Below are 21,208 nucleotides of genomic sequence, written 5' to 3'. Positions count from 1 at the left end.
GTAGTCTACACCCCCCTAAAGTGGCAGATACTCTGGAAGTGGTGACTGCTTTTGGAAAAGGTCATGAGGCATCGGTGTATTACTCCCTGTTAATTCAGAGTATGGGGGATGGAGCTTCATCTTCTCTCAAGAGATTATGAGAGAAAGACTTGGTATTTGGTATTGGAGGAGGGAGTGTGGGCTAGGATTTTAAAAAATATCAAGTCTACATCTAGAGATGCAAGGCTCCATCTGATGCAATTTAAGATTTTGCATCGATTCTATTGGACCCCCTCTAGATTGTATAGGCTGGGTCTTAAAGACACACCCACCTGCTGGCGGTGGCAATCAGAAGACGGGGACAGAACACATGTTTTTTGGGGATGTGATAAAATCCAAGAATTTTGGTTGAGGGTTCAGAGCTTTATGTGTGAGGGATTGGACACTCAATTTTCATTTTTCATTTCATTTTGCCCCAGACTCTGTATCCTGGGTGATGGGACTGTTGTCAACATTGGGGATAGATTTTTAAAAAGTTGGGTCCTAGCCAGAGTCATGATTGGCAGGAAAGTCATCCTCAGGTGATGGAAGTCAGCTGGGGCACCGTCATTTAGGGAGTGGTGCAGGGAGGCAGCATTTGAAGAGGTGATTTTTAGAACATTTACATTTACATTTATGCATTTGGCAGACACTTTTATCCAAAGCGACTTACAGTGCCCTTATTACAGGGACAATCCCCCAGGAGCAATCTGGAGTTAAGTGCCTTGCTCAAGGACACAATGGTGGTGGCTGTGGGGATTAAACCAACGACCTTTTGCTTACCAGTTCAGTGCTTTAGTCCACTACGCCACCACCACTTCTAGAAAACAAAAATAAAAAAAAATTTTTTTTTTTAAAAATGTTCTAGTTGTTGGTGACCACAGTAGTGCGTGTTTGTGTCAGGTGGGGGGGGGGGGGGTGGGATTTATGTTTTATGATTGGAATCAATAAAAAAAATTTAATAACAAAAAAATTAGTTATTGTTCTGTGTCTGAGCATGAAATTCTTGTATTTGGCTGTATATGCCTGTCCTTGCTTTTTACTATTTCTTACTTAAGTGCTTTTATAATTTTTTACTAAATCTTCTCACTAATCCACTGATATCGTAATGAATTGAGCATATCATCTCACCCTCCTTTATCTTTGAACAGTTTGTACTTTATAACAAATAAGCACCAAAATGATGTTTATCAAATAGATTTTCACGATATGCAATGAAAACATTGGAGAAAAAAAAAACATTGGCATACAGAGTGATTTTCTTCAGCTTGTCATTGAGGCACATTTGTCTGTCTGCTTGTTTGTTTTTCCCATCTGTTCGTCTGCTCTTCTCTTTCTCTCTCCCTCTCTGTCTCTCTGTCCATCTGTGCACGTGTGTGTCTGTAGAAGCTGGAGGCGCTGGAGTCGGCCACTAAGCGCTTTGAGGATTTGGAGTTCCGCCAGTTGGAGAGAGAGAGTGGCATAGAGGAAGAGAAAGAGACGGTCAGTCGACAGCTGTTGCAAGAGAAGGCAGAGTATCACCGCAATGTGACCAAAAGGAAGGTAATGATACTGACCGCAGGTCAGTTCCATTGAGGGGCTCAGTATTGTCAGTATTGGTCAGCATTGGCTGCTTACTCTGTATCACACAGTGATTCCCGACCATGGGGTATGTGTACCCCAGGGTGTATTTGGAAAGATTTAGACTTTATTTTGTTAAACCTGTAAAACAGAAAAAATTACAGATTCAAATAACTAATAATGTCACGGTCCTGTCACTCTGTCAGTTTGGGTTTTTGTCTGACAGGATCATGGCATCATCATCCCATGTCTGTCTTGTGTTTCATTGTCTGTCTTTGTGTGAGCGCACGGTTTCGGTTGAATTCCCTGCCGTGCACTCTTTGGTCTGTCTTGTTTCATGTTCGGAGCATGGTGTCTGGATCCTGACTTCCTATCGGGTTCAGTTTCGGTCTGTGTCGGGATCCGGACACTCATACTCCATGTTCTGTCTGTTATTGATGTGGGTGCATCGCACTTATGTCACCTTGGTGGCATGCACTCACGTCACGTCGCGCTCATGTTGCGCTGTGCGCCTGGGTTGCGGGCGGTCTTGTGTTTCATGTCCAGAGCATGGTGTTTTGTTGTCTTGTGAGAGCTTGGCTTTTTTTGTTTCTGCATTGCCACGTGTCTCTCTGTCTTACGTCATACCCTGACTCCTTGTTTGCTTATTATTAGTTAATTTGCCTCACCTGTCCCCCGTTAAACCGTTTGATTTCTCTCCCTATTTTAGCCTTCTTGTGTGTACTATCCAGTGCCAGTTTGTCTTGTGTGCTTGTGTATCTAGTCAGTCTTTAATGTTCCAGTCGGTCTAGTCTTGTTGGTCTGTTGGTCCTGTTTTTATTCCCATCCTTACCTTGGTCCGGTCTGTCCTGTTTCATTTTTCCCCTGCCACAGCCTGGATTATATATCCTTTGTTTTTTTCCCCTTCGGTGTGGTTTACGTTTATTGTTTTTCCCCCTTGTGGGAGTTTGTGTTTGTATTAAATTAATTCCCTTATTTTTACTCTGCGCTTGGGTCCTGAGCCTCTCATTCTCTGCACATCCTGACACAATAATTGAATCATAATAAATTGATTTTTTCCATTCTTATATAAAAATAAAAAAATAAAAAACAATGTGTGTACACATCTGCAATGTGTACACATTTTATACATTTGTGTGGATGACATTTGTAAAAGAATATACATGCTACTTTGTGAGCCTGTTTGCCACCTACAGTCTTGATTGTTTTGTTTTTGTTTTGTTTTGTTTTGTTTTGTTTACTTTAAATTTTAAACCTTTAAGCTCGGATGGGTCCGCAGGGTGAAAAAAAAAATGGTCAAAATATTAATAACTACAGTCTTGACCAACACAAAAAAGTATTGTTTGAAAGTTTAGAATCTCTACTTTCCAATGCATGCAGGCATTATGACCAAAACTGCACAAGTGCTTTGAAATCTGCAGACAAATCAGAAGTGTTCCATTTTGATAATTTATATAAAAAACATTGCACTGTACATATTATTGCAATCAGTAAAAACATCAAACTCATCAAATAGCCATGTGTTATATGTTGTTGGATAGCTCTCAAAGAGTAGAATACAACCTATTTGTTTTACTCACAGACAAAAGCAATAAAGGATATGTCTTTACTGTACTATTGTGACAAGTTGCGTTTTCACTTATAACTTCATGAAACATAAACCGAATATAAAATATCACATACCATTACTTAGATGAGGTCATTATCTTTCAAACGAGCCCACACACAAAGTAATCGAAAGCATAAATCATTAGATAATGCACACAAAGCACAATGTTACAGATTTTTTTCAGCAGTTTCTAAGGGTGAGAGTCTCCGAATTTATCTGATCTATATTATTAAAAAATGTGAAAAGTTTTTTTACAATGATACCAAACACAACCCTCCTTGTTTCTTTTGTCGAGTTATAAGCCTTTAATTCTGGGAATGCCACTGAAACAGGAATCTTTAAAAACACCTTCAGAGCTTAAATGGTAAAAGGGACCTTAATACTATTAATGATAATGCTAAATGGTATCCAGTATAATATAAGTTTAAATGAACACATTTCTGCTTTGATGTTGTTTAAGGGGCACTTATGGTTTGGGCTGTGGGGGTACATTACCCAAAAAAGGTTGGAAAACACTGCTGTATCAGACTACAATAATATATAAACACGGTCTCCTTTGAAATGTTTCTCATGTTTTTGTATAGGAGAAAATGGCATCACTTGAGATCCAAGCTAATCAACTAGGTATTCAGGCAGCTCAGGATTGTGAAAGGATGGCCAAAGATAGAATTCTGGCCCTACAGATGCTCCACAAGGTTGAGAAAAACAATTGACCTCCCTCTACACTTCATACAAGGTGTCTTCATCATGGTTATATTAAGCCACAAAAATACAACTGACTTGTATGTATTCCTGTTCAAGGAAAAGGAGAGACTGGCTTCCCTGGAGAAGAGATACCAGAGCCTGACAGGTGGAAACACTTTTCCCAAGCCTACCAACACTCAGAAGGAGGTAAGACAATTCTACAGTCATGACTGCATCCATGAGCAGCACTAGAGGTGGACTTTTGGGGCTTAAAGGCCAAAGTATACTTTGGTTTTCCCCGTTCCAGATCAGATTGCGCATGGTACAGTATGTGATGCAAATTGCGGACTGTCTGCGTGCGGCCCAGTTTTTCTCGACACGCAGATTGTCCTTGTCTGTGCGCATCGTCGGCACACGTGCATGCCATTGACTGTACTAAAAGAGTATCGAACGCATTCATATTTGCTTTCGGTCAAAAGAGTATACTTTGAAAGGCTGAGCACTCGACCATGTGCGAGTATACCCGAGTCTTAAGTCTTGAATGTTTTTAATAAAGTCCTAAATGTTTTTATCAACTTGTCTTTTTCACTCCTGGCAATTTTGCCCATAAATAAGAGATAATCTCACGTTACATTTATGACAATTTTGCATAAAATCTGGAGCAAATTGTAAACAATGTAAAAGTTCTCTCAGCACCAAATAAATAAGAGGAAACTGTGTTGACTTAGGTCCAACCAGATGTAATGAGTACTTGATATTTCAGAGATATAACTCACAACAAAATGGAACATACAGTTGTATTTGTGTGCATTAAAAACACTGAACTTCTGATCTGTGGGCTTGTCTAAGGCTGAGACTAAGGTTAGTGGTACCATTTTGTCAGAGTTTCAGTAATATTTTAATATCTACTTCATATAAATGACGCCTCACAGATGTAACACTGCAACGTTTATTATAAAGTTTATTTATTCTAATATTACATCAAAGAATGGTCCATATGCTTTCAGAGGTCTGGGCTAAGCCCCACTGACCCAAGAACTGCCCCTGACTGCATCCATCTGTAGCTCAGTGGTAATCAAACTGTTTTTGGTTTGCAAGTTATCTCTTTTTAACTTTGCTGTCAGTCTATGCTGTTGTACAGACTGTAAACAGAGTCCTTGTGATCTGAACTCAGATTATAATTTTCTCATTATAATTCATGAGATATCTGTGCTGTATTTCAGTATTTGATATGCTGGTTTGAGATAAATGTATCGTTGTGTACATCTTGATAGTAGTGAGGTTTGTAGGGATCCATTTGATTCTCTCTTTTTTCTCTTTTTTTTTTTTTTTTTGAGCTTGTTTTTTTTCTGGGTTATCGCTGTTGGCGATAAGCTTCATACCGATGTCTCTTTGTTCAGTCATAAAATATTTAGTAGGAATCTGATTAAGTTTGATAAGACAAAAAAAATTATATATATATATATATATATATATATATAGAAATGTTCTTTGGCGTGGTTTCTGCAACACTGCCAATGCACTGCTTTCTGACTTTGATGTTCATATTCAAAACAGGAAGTGCTGTACATCAGCGAACCTGACCTTTTAGATGCTCTCCCTACCCAGCATTCTCTACTCCCGTCATCTTGTTGTCAAAGTTCCTCCCCTCAGGTATATTGTAGCAGGCCACAGGAGGTAAACTCATAGCATGTCCCCAGAACAATCGGGAAGGATTTAAAGAGCTAACAGAACTGTTAAGTGCATGGTACCCATTATTATTACACAGCTCTCTGGAAAACATAATTCTGATTGGTCATTTACAGCATCCAGCAGTAAAATATTTGTGTTACGCTTAAGTTTACACAGTATTAAAATATATGATATACTTATACTTGATTTTTAATTTCATGCCTCTCGTATCATTCCGCGGTGTCTTCCTTTTCACATAATAAAATAATTTTAATTCAAATCAATATTGTTTGACCATTTGATTAGTAGCTGTGTAATATGAAAGATAATGTACAGTCATTTTGTTATTATTGCAAAAAACAAACAAAAAAAATCCACAGGGTAAAATAATACCCAGATACAAGATCCTGATCATCCTGTCTGGGTTTATTTTATGATAATGACTGGCTGACTGTACATTATCTGTTACTTAACTCCCTAATATCATTCAGATCTTTCACCCTTCATAAGTAAAATATTTCTTTGTGGCTAATGTGGCCTGCAGGAAACATAATGAGGATAAACATGTTATCCTAAATAGACAAATGAGTGTTCATTTGTCATGCCTGCAATGTTTGTTGGATGTTATTAAAAGATGTAGGGTATTTGTGTTGTTCGATTGGTGAGTATTTGTCAACTGTTCTAACAACAGCTAAAGTTATAATGCCTGTTACACACAGGACTCCGAAGCAGCAGGTCAGGACAACTTTAACAGCAAACAACACTTGTGCTTTTACACTGGCAGCATTTCTGCTGCAAAACTACTGTGCTCTATACAGAAAATAAAGTTATAAAATTGTTATCATGAGTGAGCATTACAATCTTGATCGTCATGAAATCTTATTTACATGATGCTGTCGTGACCTAATGTTGTCTTGTAGAACAGCCAACACAATAAGCTCTGCTCATTTCAAACATCATCATTCAGTGGAATGGGGAGGGGGAGGACGATGAGCCTTTGAATGTTGTTTGATCACTTGGTTTGACTCGATCACTCTTAATAATATAGTCAGAAATAAGTAATTATGCACAACCATTGAATAGTGATATTTCTTTGTTCAAATATCAGCCAAAACTTTAAAGTGTTAAATACTTTTCTCGCAAAAAGGATGCACTCCCAAAAATATTTGGAACCCCTAAAAGGTTCTATATAGCATACAGAAATTAAACATTATTTAGTTTAATAAAAACCTTAATGCAATGCAAACTAACGAGAAATAATAGAAAAATATGTACCTTTTATTATATTGTTTATGTCATTGTTTTGAAGTCATATGTCCCCTTTGACTTCCACTTCTCATGGCTCTGATGATGCTGATTCAGAAGTGCTCTGAGTTAGGTGAAGGTCTTTGCTAAAACCCATGTTAAATTAATATGGCATCTTCAATAAAAAAAAAAAATAATAATCATAATAATCATATCAGATGCAAAGAAAATTAAATTATAACATTACCTGGTATCAGGATTACTAGTCAGTCCACAACAGAGATTTTAGTGATTCAAGTTTGAAATTACTTACCTCCTGGCGGAGAGTATCGCAGGCCTGGATGAAACAGTTTTGTCGACATTTATTCTTTGTGCTTGCTGAAATAAACAAGTAAGCCATAAATGACAAGGAGTTGGGTCAAAATAAATAAAAATAGCAATATTAATCAACAAATTAATTTATATTCGTATTTACCAGGGTAACATGGCCCTCAAGCTTTCATCTCAACCGACTTTTTGTGACCGTTAAAATTAGGAAGCTTGTGCGTTTTGATCACTCACGTGAGTTACACGTATGTAGATAAGACAAAAATAACCAGTGCTACATGCTCAAGTTGTTTGCTGTTTATGATAAACACAATTTTTTTGCATTTTTTGTTAAATTATGAGTCAAGAATAGACTACCATAGACTGTATATTAATACTAAGATAAACCTGTCCTCTAAAAGAGAAAGGACACTGGATCTGATCATCTGTCATTTAGTCTTTTCTAATCAAACCCAAAGCTGTAGAACTACATTGTAAAACCTTGAGTTTATGACTTGAAGTATACTGTATTAAATGATAAAACAGTATTTCTGTTTAAGCTATATAATTAAAATAATTTCATGTTTTGTTTTTGTTTTTTTTGTTTTTTTTTTGTGATATTAAATTTTTTTTCCTTATTTATTTATTTATTTATTTTGCTTTCCTACATTCTCTTAAAGGAATATTTCACCCAAAAATAAAACATTCTCTCATTAATCACTTAAGGGGGTCGCACCCCGGATGAGATGTGCCACGCCGCATCGCGGCTAAGACACGGCACAGGTATCGAACATGGGGCACGTCGATGCTGTTCAGGTTACAGACAGTACACACAGAAGTTACCAAGGTCTTTCCCTTGTTCAAGAATGAAGAACGCTAAAGTAAATAATCTATGTCCTTTGATAATGATTTGGGTTGAATTTAATGGAAATATTCGAGTTGCGCTCTGTGGCATGGCAGAAATTTGAGCAGCCTCCGGAGTCGTTGCTGGGTGCTGCCGATAGACGGCGAGTGGCGGCAGTGGTGTGCATACCTTCATTGAAAACAGTTGTTTCAAATTTTAGAATGCGCCATGTCATCCGCCAGAGGCGTCCGGTGTGCGACCCCCTTTTACCCTGATGTGATCCCAGATGTATATGACTGTCTTTCTTCAGCAGAACACAAATGATGATTTTTAGAAGAAGACAGAGCTCTGTCAGGTCCTTATAATAGAAGTACATGGGTGCCAGCACTTTGACAGTCCAAAAGTCATATTTAGGTGGTATAAAAGTAATCCACACGACTCGATCATTGAATGTCTTCTGAAGCAAATCGATATGTTTTTGTAAAAAATAAATAGATAATTAAAACGTTATTAACTTTTAAAAAGCGTTTCTTGCCAGCAGCTGATGTGAAGCCTGATGTAAGCGCGTTGGCGAGTTCACGTGAGACTTCGGAAGCGGCGCTTATTTACAACAGATGAACGAACGTCACGCGAGAGTTCGCCCATTTCAAACAGTATCAGAGCCCTGGATGGAAGTGCCGATTTAATATTAAAAACATTTTAATGATCAACTTGTTTCTTTCTTAAACCTATTGATTTGCTTCAGAAGACATTCATTGATCGAATGGATTACTTTCATGCTGCCTAAATGTAACTTTTGGACCGTCAAAGGGCTGGCACCTTTGTACTTCCATTATAAGGACCTGACAGCTCTATCTTCTTCTAAAAATCTTAATTTTTGTTCTGCTGAAGAAAGACAGTCATACACACCTAGGATGGCATCAGGGTAAGTGAATAATGAGATAATTTTCATTTTTGGGTGAACTATTCCTTTAATCATACAAAAACCCACTAGACCACAAATATATGCTTATTCTGTGCAATTTTTCGTGTCAGCTGATATTAATGATGTCCATCAACAGTGCACTGTCACTTTAATTCAGCGTGAGCAGTGCAGCAAAAATAGAAACTCTCGCTGCAGTGCTGCTGCTTCGGCACTTCTGCCCTGCTCTGCTGTGTTGCTTTGGCTTCCGATGTGAAAACACTAATTTGTTAACATGGGCACCAAAAAAAATATGCTCTGCTTCGGCGTGCGGTGTGCAACGTTCATTACTGTGATATTTTCTGTTATTTGCCTCCATTCAGCATGACCTCTGTTGTGTCCAGGCCCCTGCTCTGTGCTAGTGTTTACTGTGGTCAGTTATAGTTCTTGGATAGTGGAGACTGACATGTGTTTTTGAAATATTTATTGGAAAAAATCATGGTCTTAATCAGTATTTTTGTATGGTTTTCTTTTAAACAGTATCAGTTTTCTTGAGAAGCAACATTACATACTGTAAGATATTAAGGCTTATTTTCAGAGAATATATCTTAACCTTCTGAGACACGAGCGTGACTGCTGTGTGCATTTTCGATTTACCTTTATGATTTGTAACTAGCAGCACCTAATAAACATGCTAAAAATATATATATCAACATTTTTTGTTTCTATTTATAAATCATTAAAAGGTGATACTGGTGTTTACTTACCATAGCCAAAATGTAATTTTTCTTTCAATAAAGCTTTACGTGACACGGCTTCATTTCGCTAAAGTCAAACAGCAATGAAGGGGGAGAGCAGGGATAAAACACTTGTGGGTCTTTGCTCATTTATTCAGACATGTCAATTATATTTATAACATCATCGATTCGGATACAATTAAACTGGAAATGCACATAGGACGATGTTATTCATAACACCCAAATCTAGGGGTCTAATGTCATATTTGTTGCACATTGTAATAAATAACAAAGCACTATAATGTGAATATATAGTATATATTTAATGTATATATACTAATGTTAGTCATTAACAACACCTGAGTTCATGAAGCACAGACTTTTTCACACCACCAGACTACAATGTAAGCGTATCAGTCACACACACTAATATGCCTCGCTTGCTTTCTGTGTATTCTTCATGAGTTAAAAGCAGCTCATACATTCATACAGACGGGATCATCACAGAGATGTTGTAATATTTTGACCAAATCAGGGCATAAAACATCACAAACATGTGTAACTTCTGAATAAGCAATGTTTATGGTGATGTACCGGTAGGCGTGTGCACTTGCCAATCACACATCAGACTCACCGCCGTACAGAGATGAATCGTGGATAAAATATATTTAAATGTCCTTGAGAGTCAAATTTGCCAATATTTGTGCTGACCTCAGACATGTATGCACTTTTTCTGGGACTTGGCATGGATTAAAAAAAAAAAAATTTGAGATTTTTCTTGATATCGTGTTTTTCCAACAATAATTTGCGGACCCCCTGCGGTACCAACGCGGACCCCCTGTTGAAGACCCTTGTACTTGGTCATTGTTTCTGGTTAGTCTGAGGCAATGAAGTGGTGAACTGTCTATCATGTCCTTCTTGTGTTATGTCTGTTTTATAGTTCTAACATTAGGGCACAGTGTCTAAAAAAGTGTCCAAAACTCCTTTAAAACCAGCCTGATCAGCTATGACCAGGCAGGGCGACCAGCTAAAACCAGCCAACCAGCTTATGCTGGTTTTAGCTGGTCTTTTCAGCAGGGCAGCATTTAATGATTATTTCAATGGCTTTGCAATGTAAACATCATGAAGTATGTTCATACAATAATATGGTAGCCTACCACCATAAACCTTTTTATAGACATAAAACGCGACACTCAATTTTATACTACATGTAACGGGGGTCCAGGCTCCGTCTCCCTACCCACCAAGGGGTCCTTGGCCTGAAAATGGTTGAAGACCCCTTACCTAGTATCTATGACCTAGTATCAATAACACAGATTTTTTAATAAATATATTAACTTACATTTACTTGAACACAAAATCCATGTGTCTCTCCTTACGAATGAACATCGCCGTTACTGTAGAAGTCGCATGCTTGTTTTAGTTTAGATAGCCTCTCTTTCTCGATTTTTAATTGAAATTAACTTTGCCAAATACACGTAGGTTGTCGATGCTTACACGGCAGATATCAATTTTAGCGCTTAATAATGCATTAGTTACGTGAACTTAAACGTGTTGACACAAAACTAAAATCTAGCCTATCAGATAGCATGACTAAAGGAAGGAGCTTCTGATTGGCTTTCTCATTTTGCTAAGCATGGTTACCTTGGCCATTTGTAGTAGCGGGCGTGATTCCATTTGAATACATGCAGTGTTGAATGAAAGGGCGGTAAACAATGCTTTGAATCAGAAAAAGCATAACATAAAGTGCTTATACCTGAGGGTGGCGGCAAAGCGAATAAATGAATAACTGTCTGTGCTGCTCAACTGAGATGAAAGATGACGAATTTGAACGAAAACAGTAGTTTATATTAACAATTATATTTAAATATTTCATAGTGTCATTTTTCTTTTCACCCTTCTGTTAGGTAAGCACTGCTTACCTTGCTTATATGGATGGCATATCCCTGGTGTACACAGGGATGCACAAGGTTAAAGTAGTGAATTAATGTAGTGAAGTTAATGCTTTAAACAAGAAAAAAAACAAAAAAAACAATAAGCATTATCTTTTTAAATTATGTTATTTTACTGGAAAATATGTCAAAAATACTGTTTAAGAAAATGTTTTTGCAGTGTGGTTGTAAGCATGCTTTTTATCATTGTGTGTGCATTAAGACTTGTTGTACAGCTCTTGGTGTGTCATTTGAGAACTGCTATCCTTTGTGGATATGTGTGCGGATGGATGTGTGTGCTCAGGAATATCTCAAACTCTCTGATGTATATAAGATGTATGGGAACGGATGTATACCAGCCCAAACTGCGTCCCCTAATGCTCTCTGTCTTCCGCTGGCTGTAACATCAGACACACCTCGTGAGGTATGACTCCTCTAGTCACTGTTTCATCCATGATAGAATGCCTTTCCTTGCTTTTCCATCTCCTGTGTCCTTTTCCAATGCCACTTATTCATAGTGGCAATCAGAATTACCCACTGGATCTCTTTTCTTGAAACTGTTATTTTTCTTTCACCTTTCTTTCTAGTTGCCTTTGTTATTTTTGGAGCCTCTGCTTTTGCTATTCCAGCTGGCTGGCTTTTGTGTCTTTATGCTTTTGTATACCTAAAATGCCATCACTACATTTAATTTGTATGTGTGTTTGTGTGTGCATGTGTGCAATGCTTTGATCGTGTTAAGGAGTATGTGACAGTTAGTCAATTAAACCAGTTGTTCGGGATGCCCAAAGTTGACCCCTCCCCCACATCTTCCGTCCAATCATTCCAAGCTACTGTTGCTGACCCTGTACACTCCAGCTACACATCTCAGTGTGGCACTTCCCAGTCGCTTCTTGTTGAGGTGTGTGCACCAACCACTATTTCCTGTTGTCTGTGTATTCATATTATTTTTTTTTTTTTTTTTTTTGGCTTGTTCATTTAGAGCAGTGTGTGAAAACAGAATAGAAGTAGGATCGATTGTTTGGTTTTAAACATTATTTATGTCTCTTTTACCAGTTAAAGACATTTTAATTTTTAATTTTAAAGGTAATTAATCTAAATTTCACTGAATTGCAAATTTACGGTGTTCAGTTCATTCTTTGAATGCATGCATCTCCTCTTTTTAATGACTCTTATTTTTCTAGTTCCTTCATTCTCCCTGTATCAATTCTTTTCCCTCTTTCTCCATTGATACTCCATTTCCCTGGACTACACTTCAGACCCAGCCTGCATGGAGTAAGTCTTCAATCCCCAGGCTAGATTCTGAACGCTGGTACCAAGAAATCATGGCAGCTGGGGAGCCCAGTCATGACTGCCCTCCCCCTCTGCCAGCCAAATGTCTTTCCTCACGTAAACCTATGCAGGTAATCTCTTCTCATCTGCCTGGCTTCTCTTCTGCTTGCTTTCCTTTGTCTGTCCATAAGTTCCCTCTCTTTGTATCAGTCCCAGTAAGCACACATACATCTTCAAGATGTTAAAAAAGCACTGATAAATCTGTTAGGGATCATCTGGAAAGCATCACATTCAATTATTGAGTGGAAACACTTAATAAATATATTTAAAAGAGCACATGTCAAGCAAATATTGTTCTACCATCTGACTTGGAACATTTTAGAGACATATTGCAGATGAGCAAATGCTTTTGATTAAATAATACATCAAATAGATGTATGTGTGCTATGAGGGATGTCCCTTTGTTGCAAAACTGCGCAGAAATAATTACACAAATTTATTTTGTTTTTTTATATAAACTTACATAAAAGACAGTACATAGGGCAAAGTGTAAGAGGCTATCACTTTGTTGCCAGGTTTAGTAGCTATGGTGTGGTGTTCTTCTATGCTGTGGGACCTAGCTGCCATAGATCTTATTCACAGTAGTGCCATATTTGATTTTTGACATGAATGAAAACGAGGCTATGAGGGATAGACTTACAGTCTTTTCAATGGTCTGTGCTGTAGAAAGCTCCTAGATCACATTGAATTTTCCTCAACTCATGTTTTCTGGAGTTTTTGTCTACTGCAATGTGTTGGAAAGATTTGTTTTTTCAGTGTTTCATCAGTGGAACAATCCAAAACACTTAAACCATAAATACAACCCATTGAAGAGACTGTTAGTCTATCCCTCTCAGCCTTATTGTCATTCTCGTCAAAAGAGATGGTGCTGCTGTGCATAAGGTCTATAGATGTCATGTTGGATGGAGGGGGCTGAATAAAAAGTTGTTTTGTTTACAGATCTCCAAGTGTAAGCAAGATGTAGATGTGGGACAGACCAACGGCACCTTTACTCCCCCGCCATCCAGCATGAGTACATCAGGCAGAAACACACCCACCAAAGTAAGATGATTTCTAATGTAACCTCTGAAGGTCATAAACCTCTTTTTTTTAGTTTTGCTAGAGAGGCCACAGTATATAGTTTACAATATGAAGACAGTTTTTGCAGTATTAAAGTATTTCTATTAATTATTGGTACAATTTGCCAATAATGATTTTTGGAACTTGAGTTTTGTTAGTGTACTCTTTTATCAAAGTGTTAAGCATTCACTGTTAAAAGCATAGTTCATCTAAAAATGTATATTCTGTCTAATTTTATTTGTTCATCCTTATGTCATTCCAAACCCTTGTGACTGACTTTTTACCTTGGAACACAAAAGAAGATGTTAGGCAGAATGACAAGTGAATATGGACTGACACTCTCTCCTTTTGTGTTAATGAAAGAAAGTTATATGGGTTTGGAACAACATGAGGGTGAGTAAATCTTAAACTAATGTATAGCATTTTCATTGTCACAATTTATCTCTTCATTATTATCTACAGAGTCTCCCAGATCTGTCTCCTGCTTATTTGGACTTTGACTCCAGGAGACAGTTGGATCTACAGGGCAGAGGTAGTTCTTCACAAATAACAGTTCAGAAACATTATAATACTGGTGAATAATTTATTGTTGTTCTGATTACAAAACTGAAGGTGGTTTAGGTGCACGTATCCTAAAGGTGATTATAGAAAAACTGTTCAGTTCATTTTTTTTTCCCAGGGCTCTATGCATGTGATGATTCCAGAATCCATCCTGCAGATCCTAAACAGAGGCCTGTGATAGACTCTCAAAGCCACTGGAGGGCACCACAGGGCTCTAACTCCCAGCTCAACACCCCTTTCCTATCTTCAGGAGCTCCCATGGTACACCACTCTATTCTGCACCACCAGGCACCCCCAGCTGGAGAATCAACGTATGACACTCTGAGTCTGGAGAGCTCTGACAGCATGGAGACCAGCTTATCTACTGATAACAACTCTGCCTGCTCACCTGAAAGGTGAGATGCAGTTGTCAAGGGAACCCTTCATTCTGCCTCCATTCCCCTGACAACGGGTCATGCTGCCCAATTTCCCCATAAATGTTTTTTTCATCCACTTCCCAGAATAGTTCCTGGGTTGTTTCCATGACAACACATACATCCATACAAAGAGACATGCTATTGTTCTCATCTTCAAAGTTTGCTCTTGTCCCGAGGCAGAACAAGCACAGAATGTCATTTTACAGTATATGCTCCTTGGAGCCAGGGAAGCTTCAGGTGTTTTGTCAGATATCATGAAAATAAATTCTCTGATATTGGCCTACTTTTCAGCATCGACAGTCTGGACAAAAAGCTTTGACCACTCATTCTCACAATTCACATTTAGATGTTTCAGCAGTTATAAACTCCTACAGCGTAGTACACACCCTTGGTCAGCCTTTTTTTCTCTGAGATCGTAAAAGAGGCCCATCAAAAACAACCTTGCAGGCCCTTGCTAAAAGTAAATCCAGAAAAACATCACATCCTCCTTGACCCAGCCGATGCCTCTGTAAAATTGAAATGAAGCGAGCTATGATCTGTCCAGCTTGAGCACTCAGGCCCAATGTCTTTATCTGCCGCAGGAAGCTTCCACAGCAACAGTAACACAGTGTGTGTTTCTCTTTCAGTGGCAATGGGCTGGCAGGACTGAGGCTGGAGGAGATGGAGAAGATGCTGAAGGAGGCCCAGCAGGAGAAAGCCAGACTGGTGGAGAGTCGAGTGAGTACCATTAAACTTTAATTGTCTGTGAAATATAATCCAGCCCTCTCCCTGTCTCTCATATGAAAGAGATCTTTTTCATAAATTTAAAAAGGAAGCCCATGGTCCCTTTGGCATGACTGCATTAAAGATTGTTTCTTACCTACAAAGAGTGATGGACATGAAAGGCTGGATCTTAACATGATTTCCGACAGTAATACTCACTCTAACAATCCCTCTGAGAACAATTTTTTCATGCATCCCTAGTCACGCCGCTCTGTGTATTTTATGTATTTGTGTGTATTTTTTTTCCTCCTATTGCCTATTAAATCTTTTCACTGTAGATTTGAAGCCCCTCTGTGTCTTAATCTCTCTGTTTCTTTATCAGGAGAGGGAAGTTCAGGCACGAAAGCAGCTGCTGGAAGTTGAGAGAAAGAGGCGAGAGGAGGTAGAGAGGAGGTTGCAGGATGAGACTGAACACAGGCAGAGACTTGTGGAGGAAGAGGTCAAGATGAGGGAGAAACAGTGTTCCCAGGTAGAGTTCATGTGTTTAACACATAAAGATTTGGAAAATGAACTGGTCTTGGATCAGCAGTGAAAAAAAAAAAAAAAAAAAAAAAAAAAAAAGGCAAATACTAGTTTATTTGAAGGACATTCTAAAGTTTCCTTCTAAGGTAAAAGAGGCAATATTCATTAATAAGTCATTAATGAATATTAATATAAAAAAGTATCATGCTTAATAGATCAGTAGTTCATGTACATTTAAATATGATAATATATATTCATATATACAGTGAATTCAGAAAGTATTCAGACCCCTTAATTTCTTTCACATGTTGTTATGTTGCAGCCTTATGCCATAATGCTTTTTTTTTTATTCCACATCAATCTACACTCCATACCCCATAATGACAAAGCAAAAAACGTCATGGTTACTGGTGTAACCTCCGTTCCCTGATGGAGGGAATGAGACGTTGGTGTCGATGTAGTGACACTAGGGGTCACTCTTGGGAGCCCGAGACACCTCTGGTCTTTGATAAAAGGCCAATGAAAATTGGCGAGTGGTATTTGCATGCCACTCCCCCGAACATACGGGTATAAAAGGAGCTGGTATGCAACCACTCATTCAGGTTTTACGCTGAGGAGTCGATATAAGGTCCGGCCATTTCAGCGGGTAGTTCAGCGTTGTGGCAGGAGGGACCAACGTCTCGTTCCCTCCATCAGGGAACGGAGGTTACACCAGTAACCATGACGTTCCCTATCTGTCACTCACTCGACGTTGGTGTCGATGTAGTGACACTAGGGGTCCCTATACAAAACGCCACAAGGCTGAACTGTGTTACGTGAACTGGCGGTGTGTGGTGGGCAGACTTGCTGTGTGCCTCATAGCCAGCGCACCAGGTCGACACGTAACCTCCCCCAACACAGTTATGAGTGTCGAACGGCCCTTTTTGGGGACAAGTCGACTACCCAGAGATAGAGACAGGCTTAACCCAGTCATGGCCTCTTTCCCCTTCTCTTTTTCCACTCCCTAAAAAAGAAGGGGGATTATCTGACTGGGCCGCCAGGTCTAGTCGGGGGGTGTCCCTCCCAAGGGGAGGACACCGCGGAGACCACACCTCGCCCCAAGAGAGGGGGGGATATTTAAGTGGAAGAATACATCACATGGTCTTTCCAACCATGTGGAGAGCCTTCAAGGTAGATCCTGCCCAATGGGGGAGGAGTTACTACAATATGGAGACTGAGGGGCTCTGCCCAAGGAAGACGCAGTTTGCCAGTAGGGAAACGAACTAGCGGAAGATATAGATCACATGGGGTTAGCCTTACAGGGAACCGCCACATGCGGAGCACCTACCCCAGAACCGGGCTCTTAGTTAGCGCGTGTACTGGGCCGGCAGCGAGTCTCTCCGAAAACTCAACTGCCACAGGGCTCGGAGGAAGTCAACCAGGGAACAACTTTTGTGAACACTACTGGGAATTAACAGCGCACGTCTTCAGCTCAAAAGGAGGTGGAAGGCGCTATGTGCAAGCGATACACCCGGCCGGCTATCCCGGGCTTATCCGCTTGTGTTGCGTGCCACTACCTGGGACGAAACCGGTTCCACCCGGAGGTTGTAGAACCTTGCAAAGGTGTTGGGTGTTGCCCAGCCCGCTGCTCTGCAATGTCTGTTAGAGAGGCACCTCTGGCCAGGGCCCAAGAAGCCGCTACACCACAGGTAGAATGGGCTCGTAGCCCTACCGGGGGCGGCATGTTTTGGGCGAGACATGCCATAGTTATGGCGTCAATGAGCCAGCGGGCGATCCTCTGCTTGGAGACAGCGCTTCCTTTCCGCTGTGCACCAAAGCAGACAAAGAGCTGCTCAGAGATTCTAAAGCTCTGCGTGCGATCCAAATAGATGCGTAAAGCACGCACCGGACACAGCAACGACAGGGCTGGGTCTGCCTCCTCCTGGGGCAGCGCTTGCAGGTTCGCCACCTGGTCCCTAAAAGTAGTGGTGGGAACCTTGGGCACATAGCCCGGTCGGGGGTCTCAGGATCACGTGAGAATAGCCCGGACCGAACTCCAGGCACGTTTCGCTGACAGAGAACGCTTGCAGGTCACCTACCCTCTTGATGGAAGTGAGCGCAGTCAGGAGGGCAGTCTTCAAGGTGAGTGCCTTAAGCCCGGCGGACTGCAAAACTCAAAGGGGGCTCTCTGTAGACCCTGAAAAACTACAGAGGTCCGATGAGGGAACAAGGCGTGGCCTGGAGGGATTCAGCCTCCTGGCGCCTCTTAGGAACCTGATGATCAGATCATGCTTCCCTAAGGACTTACCGTCGACTGCGTCATGGTGTGCTGCTATGGCAGCAACGTACACCTTCAAGGTGGAAGGGGACAGCCTCCCTTCCAACCTCTCTTGCAGGAAGGAAAGCACTGATCTGACTGCGCACCTCTGGGGGTCTTCCTGATGGGAAGAACACCACTTAGCGAACAGACACCACTTAAAAGGCATACAGGCGCCCTAGCCTGAGTGAACGTGTCTACCACCGCAGGTGGGAGACAGCTTAGGTCTTCCGCGTCCCGTCCAGGGGCCAGACATGGAGATTCCAGAGGTCTGGGCGTGGGTGCCGGATGGTGCCCCTTCCCTGAGAAAGAAGGGCCTTCCTCAGGGGAATTTGCCCGGGGGGAGCTGTCACGAGGAGCGTGAGGTCCGAGCACCACGTCTGGGCGGGCCAGTAGGGTGCTTACCAGGACGACCTTCTCCTCGTCCTCCCTGACCTTGCACAGGGTCTGTGCGAGCAGGCTCACTGGGGAAAACGCATATTTGCGAATGCCAGGGGACCAGCTGTGTGCCAGCGCGTCTATGCCGAGGAAGGCCTCAGTGAGGGCGTACCAGAGCGGGCAGTGGGAGGATTCTTGGGAGGCGAACAGGTGCACCTGTGCCTGACTGAATCAACTCCAAATCAGCTGGACCACCTGAAGGTGGAGTCTCCACTCTCCCTTGAGGGTAACCTGTTGTTACGGCGCGTCCGCAGGAGTGTCGAGGTTGCCCGGGATGTGAGTGGCTTGCAGCGACTTGGTGCTGCTAACTCCGTTGGAGGAGACGGCGGGCGAGTTATGACATACAGCGGGAGCTCAGACCGCCTTGGCGGTTGACATATGCTACCGCTGCCGTGCTGTCTGTCCGAACTAGCACGTGCTTGCCCTGGATCAATGGCCGGAACCTCCGCAGGGCGAGCAGAATTGCCAGTAACTCGAGGCAGTTGATGTGCCAACGCAGCCGCGGACCCGTCTAGAGGCCGGCGGCTGCGTGCCTGTTGCCAACAGTGCCCCAGCCCATTTTGGAGGCGTCTGTCGTGACCACGACGCGCCTGGAGACCAGTTCTAGCGGAACACCTGCTCGTGGAAACGAGAGGTCGGTCCAAGGGCTGAAAAGACAGTGACAGACCGACGTAATGGCCATGCCCGTCTCGGGACTCGAGTCTGGAGCCAGTGCTGAAGCGGCCTCATATGCATCAACCCGAGCGGGGTGGCCACCGCCGAGGATGCCATATGCCCCAGGAGCCTCTGAAAATGTTTCAGTGGAACTGCTGTTTTCTGTTTGAACGCCTTGAAACAGGCCAGCACCGACTGGGCGCGCTCGTTCGTAAGGTGCGCCGTCAAGGAGACTGAGTCCAACTCCAAACCGAGAAAAGAGATGCTCTGAACCGGGAGGAGCTTGCTCTTTTCCCAGCTGACCCGAAGCCCTAGTCGGCTGAGGTGTGAGAGCACCAGGTCCCTGTGTGCGCATAACCCATCTCGAGAGTGAGCTAGGATTAGCCAGTCGTCGAGATAGTTGAGAATGCGAATGCCCACCTCCCTTAACGGGGCAAGGGCAGCCTCTGCGATCTTCGTAAAGATGCGAGGAGACAGGGACAGGCCGAAAGGGAGGACCTGTACCGATACGCCTGACCCTCGAACGCGAACCACAGGAAGGGTCTGTGTCGAGGAAGGATCGAGACATGAAAGTACGCATCCTTCGGGTCTACCGCCGCGAACCAATCTTGATGCCGGACGCTCGTTAGAATGCGTCTTTGCGTCAGCATCTTGAACGGGAGTCTGTGTAAGGCCCGGTTCAGTACTCGCAGGTCCAAGATTGGCCGCAACCCACTGCCTTTTTTCGGTACAATGAAGTAGGGGCTGTAAAACCCCTTCTTCATCTCGGCTGGAGGGACAGGTTCTATCGCGTCCTTCCGTAGGAGGGTAGCGATCTCCGCGCAAGGTAGCAGCGTTTCCATCTTTCACCAAGGTGAAGTGGACACCGCTGGACCTGGGCAGATGCCCAGCGAAGTGAATCGTGCAGCCGAGTCGGACGGTCCGGACCAGCCCTCGCGACGGACTGGAAAGCGCAAGCCATGCGTCCGAGTTCCGCGCAAGGGGGACCAAAGGGACAACGTCATCGGATGTACCGGCGGGTGGGGCCTCGCGGCGGGGTGGAGCTTGAGGTGCCACACCACATCGTGGCCGTGCTGAGTCCGAGGACATCGAAGCACTTACCTGGCTCCTTGTGACCACCCCCGGAACAGCCTGGGACGGGGGAGGAAGAGGCCTGTCCTCATGACCCGTGGAGACTGTCACATCGGGGGCGGATTTGTGCCACAACTGGGCGCTCAGGGCGGGAGACCGCCGCTGGAGCGCCAACCTGCCAAATGGAGTGGTGGACGGTGGTCGTGATGCCAGCCGTACACACCGAATATGTGACCCAGGGAACAAGGAAACCACTCTTGCGGAGCTCTTGAGTACTGCAGCCACTTGGGCATGCAGCGCAATTAAATGCAAAAGGTAACAAAAAGAAGATCTGCTTACCAGCTCCAGAGCAGCGGGTTTCGTTGTCCCTGGGTCGCCCGTCTCAGGGGCGCTTCGAAGACCTTCGTGGGTTCTTCGGTGCCGGCTGTGAGACGGGTGGCGTCGGCTTCCTGCGGTGGGCTCCACGCCGGGGCCGGGCCGGAGGGGCAGGCTGCGGCGGAGCCGGTGCAGTCACCGCAGGGGGACGCCCTCGGCGAAGAGTAGATGGGGTGCGGGATCTTGAGCCACGCCGGGGCAGGACAAGCCGGCTAGCATCCATCTACTGCTCTACCATCGAGAACTGCTGGGCAAAGTCCTCGACGGTGTCGCCGAATA

At 42.6% G+C, this 21,208-nt stretch overlaps 1 protein-coding gene across 7 annotated transcripts in view; it reads left to right on the top strand.

Moving 5' to 3' along the window:
• LOC127424821 (pleckstrin homology-like domain family B member 1) overlaps nt 1-21,208 on the top strand; it is a 77,702-nt gene that overhangs the window by 46,987 nt on the left and 9,507 nt on the right. For 4 of the 7 annotated variants that reach the window (XM_051670297.1, XM_051670281.1, XM_051670273.1 and 1 more), the window contains 12 exons: nt 1,405-1,560; nt 3,772-3,882; nt 3,989-4,078; nt 5,429-5,524; nt 11,811-11,930; nt 12,246-12,404; nt 12,763-12,906; nt 13,775-13,876; nt 14,357-14,426; nt 14,574-14,850; nt 15,498-15,588; nt 15,956-16,102. In XM_051670297.1, coding sequence (XP_051526257.1) covers nt 1,405-1,560; nt 3,772-3,882; nt 3,989-4,078; nt 5,429-5,524; nt 11,811-11,930; nt 12,246-12,404; nt 12,763-12,906; nt 13,775-13,876; nt 14,357-14,426; nt 14,574-14,850; nt 15,498-15,588; nt 15,956-16,102 — 1,563 coding nt within the window. The remainder of the gene's footprint in view (nt 1-1,404; nt 1,561-3,771; nt 3,883-3,988; nt 4,079-5,428; nt 5,525-11,810; nt 11,931-12,245; nt 12,405-12,762; nt 12,907-13,774; nt 13,877-14,356; nt 14,427-14,573; nt 14,851-15,497; nt 15,589-15,955; nt 16,103-21,208) is intronic. The other 3 variants (XM_051670307.1, XM_051670316.1, XM_051670326.1) reach the window with 3 other exon arrangements.

Source organism: Myxocyprinus asiaticus, chromosome 3 (genome assembly GCF_019703515.2).
Source record: "Myxocyprinus asiaticus isolate MX2 ecotype Aquarium Trade chromosome 3, UBuf_Myxa_2, whole genome shotgun sequence".
Taxonomy (NCBI): Eukaryota; Metazoa; Chordata; class Actinopteri; order Cypriniformes; family Catostomidae; genus Myxocyprinus; species Myxocyprinus asiaticus.
Note: the sequence above shows the minus strand (reverse complement) of the source record. Positions and strands in the feature narration are given on the sequence as shown.